Source organism: Triticum urartu, chromosome 6A (assembly GCF_056163025.1).
Source record: "Triticum urartu cultivar PI428250 chromosome 6A, HENAU_Tu73, whole genome shotgun sequence".
NCBI classification, from domain to species: Eukaryota; Viridiplantae; Streptophyta; class Magnoliopsida; order Poales; family Poaceae; genus Triticum; species Triticum urartu.
The window spans coordinates 36,872,385-36,876,900 of NC_141878.1; the positions used below are offsets into that span (position 1 = coordinate 36,872,385).

The 4,516-nt window shown below is 45.4% G+C and overlaps 1 protein-coding gene across 1 annotated transcript; it reads left to right on the forward strand.

Annotated features, from left to right (window-relative positions):
• Positions 1-1,770: 1,770 nt before the first annotated feature.
• Positions 1,771-2,864, forward strand: LOC125516004 (alpha/beta-gliadin A-II-like). Its single transcript, XM_087531095.1, has one exon. It carries the CDS (start codon positions 1,834-1,836, stop codon positions 2,698-2,700), a length of 867 nt encoding a protein of 288 aa, XP_087387221.1. The 5' UTR covers positions 1,771-1,833; the 3' UTR covers positions 2,701-2,864.
• Positions 2,865-4,516: the final 1,652 nt, after the last annotated feature.

A 4,516-nucleotide genomic window follows, 5' to 3' on the forward strand; every position in this document is an offset into this window, starting at 1 on the left:
TCTGGTGCAGCTTCTTTAGAAGGGAGGGCCTCATATTATCTATCTTCTGTAGTTTCCCATCGTTGATCGTGGCAGTTGTCCGTACGATGAAACCTATTTGATTGCCGTAGCACGATTGCGCTTCCTCGGGCGCTATTGTCTCAAAAATACCGCTGTCCATCTCCGTGACCACCAGTCTAGTACTCATGAGCTGGTTTGGGCGCCGTGGCCTCTTTGCTTTCGGTTCTAGACCAGCTCCGCTAGTCTTGGCGCCGGTCTCAGTCTCATCGCCGGTCTGCATGTCGGTATCAGTCCCCGATGCGACAGCACAGTTGCTGCAACATGGGTAAGGGAGACCACATCAGTTCTGGGGGGGGTCTGAAAATTGGGACACACTTTCGCGCATCGCGGGCCGCCTCTCAGACAACTACTGGGGAGGCGGCGGAGTACCTGGGTGCGCGGAGAATCCCCGGGAACTCGGTGACCAACTTCCTTCCCGTGTGGCGCATGGAAACGACGGCGACCCCGGCGAAGAGCAGCTTAGCCGCGAGCTGGACAGCCTCGTCCACCTCCTATGTTGGGACCTCCCCGCGAGTGTTGTGGGGCCGCCGCTCGGATGGCTTCTGGAAGGCGCTTGTACATGGGCACAGGGTGAATCCCGGCGAGAGCTGGCCATTGGTGCACGCAAGTAGACGACGACGTCCCGGATTAGAATTGAAAGATTGAGAAGAAGCAGACTTGAGCCTGCAGGGAAAGGATAAGGTGACGATGAAGTCTCCACTCGTTCGGGGCGACACGCGTACTGAATGTATGACAAACGTGACGTGGCAGGGACCCCAAGATACTCCCTCCATTTATTTTTAGTCTGCATATAAAGTTTGGTCAAAGTCAAGATTTGTAAATTTTAACTAACTTTATAATAAAAAAATATCAACATTCACAATATGAAATAATTATTACCAGCTGCGTCATGAAATGCATTTCCATACTATATAGTTTTGGTATTGTAGATGTTCATATTTTTTTATATAAATGGGAAGTAGAGGCACTCTTCCATATAATGAAGTTTATAATATATGTGCTTATATTGTACTATAATTGTTTGAATAACTTAGCATATGTTCAGATGTATGATATCTGTAATTTAAGCGCTTGAATTTTACATATAAATATTTAGTAATAAATATGTACCCCTATAATAGCTAGGCCTTGCAGTTGCACGGGTAGATGACTAGTGATTACAATCTTGTTTGTGTGCAAGTCAAGCTTATCTAGTTTACACGTAACAACTTGTAGAACATGTTTATGCTTGCTAATAACTTCTAGAACACTACAACACTTGACATGTAAAAGGAATTTGATGAGTCATGGCCTACTAACGCAAGTTACATTACTAGTCTTATATCTATCTTAACAGACCACACAAGACTACAAAGTAAGTACCGTGACAGCCATGCTTATCTAGTTTATGCGTAACAATTTGCAGAAAATTACAAACTTAGTTTTAGAAAAATAGGCAATCCAGATTAGTGTTTGAGCTGTAAAGTGAATAAGATGAGTCATGCGTGTTATCACACCTTTTTGGTGGTGGAATGATAGTGCAACAACAAGGAACTTTAATGAACAGTCCAAGAATACACTTGTAAGTAGTGCCACCAAACAGAACATACCAAATGATGATTTTGAGAAGCATCCAAGCACTTTCCACACAAACAAATGCCAATTGTGAAAGAGATCATTCCATGACAGCTATAAATAGCCCCGTAGCATGACGATCATCCTTCCTCATCCATCATTCTCATAAGTAGAGCGCATCATTTAAGCCAAGCAAGCTGTGGTCAATACAAATCCACCATGAAGACATTTCTCATCCTTGCCCTCCTTGCTACCGTGGCGACCACCGCCACAACTGCAGTTAGAGTTCCAGTGCCACAATTGCAGCCACAAAATCCATCTCAGCAACAACCACAAGAGCAAGTTCCATTGGTACAACAACAACAATTTCTAGGGCAGCAACAACCATTTCCACCACAACAACCATATCCACAGCCGCAACCATTTCCATCACAACAACCATATCTGCAGCTGCAACCATTTCCGCAGCCGCAACTACCATATTCGCAGCCACAACCATTTCGACCACAACAACCATATCCACAACCGCAACCACAGTATTCGCAACCACAACAACCAATTTCACAGCAGCAGCAACAGCAACAACAACAACAACAACAACAACAACAACAACAAGAACAACAAATCCTTGAACAAATTTTGCAACAACAACTGATTCCATGCATGGATGTTGTATTGCAGCAACACAACATAGCGCATGGAAGATCACAAGTTTTGCCACAAAGTACTTACCAGCTGTTGCAAGAATTGTGTTGTCAGCACCTATGGCAGATCCCTGAGCAGTCGCAGTGCCAGGCCATCCACAATGTTGTTCATGCTATTATTCTGCATCAACAACAAAAACAACAACAACAACCATCGAGCCAGGTATCCTTCCAACAGTCTCAGCAACAATATCCATTAGGCCAGGGCTCCTTCCGGCCATCTCAGCAAAACCCACAGGCCCAGGGCTCTGTCCAGCCTCAACAACTGCCCCAGTTCGAGGAAATAAGGAACCTAGCGCTACAGACGCTACCTGCAATGTGCAATGTCTACATCCCTCCATATTGCACCATCGCGCCATTTGGCATCTTCGGTACTAACTGAGAAGAAAATAACTATAGTACTAGATATATGAAACACCGTTTTCTTAGTCCATGGTTTGGTCGTTGTAGCGGTGAAAAAATAATGTGACATGCACTATCATGTAAGAACCCGAACTATACTAGTTCAAACTTGGGAATAAAAGACAAACACAGGTCTTGTCTACATATTTATGTTGCATCTATTTATATATTAAAAGTAATATAAGGTGAACCAGGAGCAAGGTAAATATGCTAGAAAATTGCACGTTAATTAGAAATTACTAGCCCTTGATCTGGTAAATCTTAACAAATAGAATTATCTTGACCGTTAGATTTATCTAACATATATAATGCTCTGGGCCTCCAACGACTGTACGTGACACATCTGAACGCACATATGTTAAAGAAAATATATTTGGTAAATGGTGGGCCTCTTTAAAAAGAGAACTTACGTACATACACCAACTAAGAAACACACATACATGTAAACGGGAAAAGGATGAGATTTTCTCACGTACGTGTGTTGATGCTTAAAACTGGCACGATCATAAAGCAGCATGCCGGGGCGAAAACCTTGCCGGGGTAAAATCTTGCCGGTGTGAAAGCTTGCCGGTGTGAAGGCTTGCCGGCGTGGAAAGCTTGCCGGCACAGAAAGATCGCCGGTGCTTGCCGGTGTGAAATCTTGCCGGGGAAGAAACATTGTCAGGGAGGAACCCTTGCCGGAGTACAAACCTTGCCGGAGTGAAACCTTGCCGGTGTGAAAGCATGCCGGGTAGAAACATTGCCGGTGTGGAAAGCTTACTCGGATGGAAAACTTGCCGGGTTGGAGGCTGTGATAGTCAATCGAATGAGAAGTTGAAGATGGGCTCAAATGGTTATTCAGATGATCTCCGATGGAAAAATGATCTACATGGGTTGTCTTCGTCTCGTCGAAATGATCAATTTTGATATAAAAATCATTCAAATCCGAGTTCGTATGCAAAAGTTAGAGCAATCGGAGTGCAGCCCAGTCACGAGGCGAGATGTGGCGCGCCCCACCACACACATGTCTGAAGGGTAGCGCGAGGAAATAGCCTGTGTTGCGAGACCGATCTCACCCTCAAGATGATCTTTGATCAAAAAACCTTCAACATGAAAGTTGTTCGTCTCGTCGAAACGGTGTCAAGATTGCTTTTGGGCTTGTTTTCATCCGGGATCGTTTACCACTTCAAAAAAGACCCGAAAGGTGCAGCCAGTTTAAACCGAACAGTTTTGGAAAGTTTGGATAAACCAGTCCGAATTTGACTAGGGCTTTGGACGTGAATTGATGTAATTTTCTTGTAAGGAAAGCCTAGATAAATTCTTTTCTTGTACGGGAAGTGCAGCTGCCTCTTATATATGTTGGGGGTGACGGCCGATTGAAACAACACACAATCGAATAAACACATCTACTACTTTTTCATGTTCATCTACTTTTTATCTCTCCCTTGTATCTTTCTTCTCGTTCTTCGCTAGTTCTTCATGCTGGAGGGCTGCGGATCCACGAGGCTCTAGGGGCGAGCGAATCGACCTAGGGCAGCCCATAGCCGCCGCAATCCCTGACGGGGTACCTCCCGGGTGCGCGGGGTTCGGGTCTGCAAAAGCGCCCGCTGACTGTCTTGCGTATCACGCTGTCGGTCGGGTCTCCTTCGACGTGAGCTGCGGTGCATCACCCCCGGCGTCGAGGGTACACGTGACGTGTTCGTGTGCGAACACACTTTTTGCTGACTCCGCTGGGGATGAAGCTTTGAACAGTCTCCAGCCTGTTCTTGCTACGAGGAGAGCGTCATCAAGCGGCTGCAATCTACAACGGTAACATG

Coding starts and splice junctions, on each gene's coding strand:
- LOC125516004 (XM_087531095.1), top strand. CDS start 1,834: ATGAAGACATTTCTCATCCTTGCCCTCCTTGCTACCGTGGCGACCACC.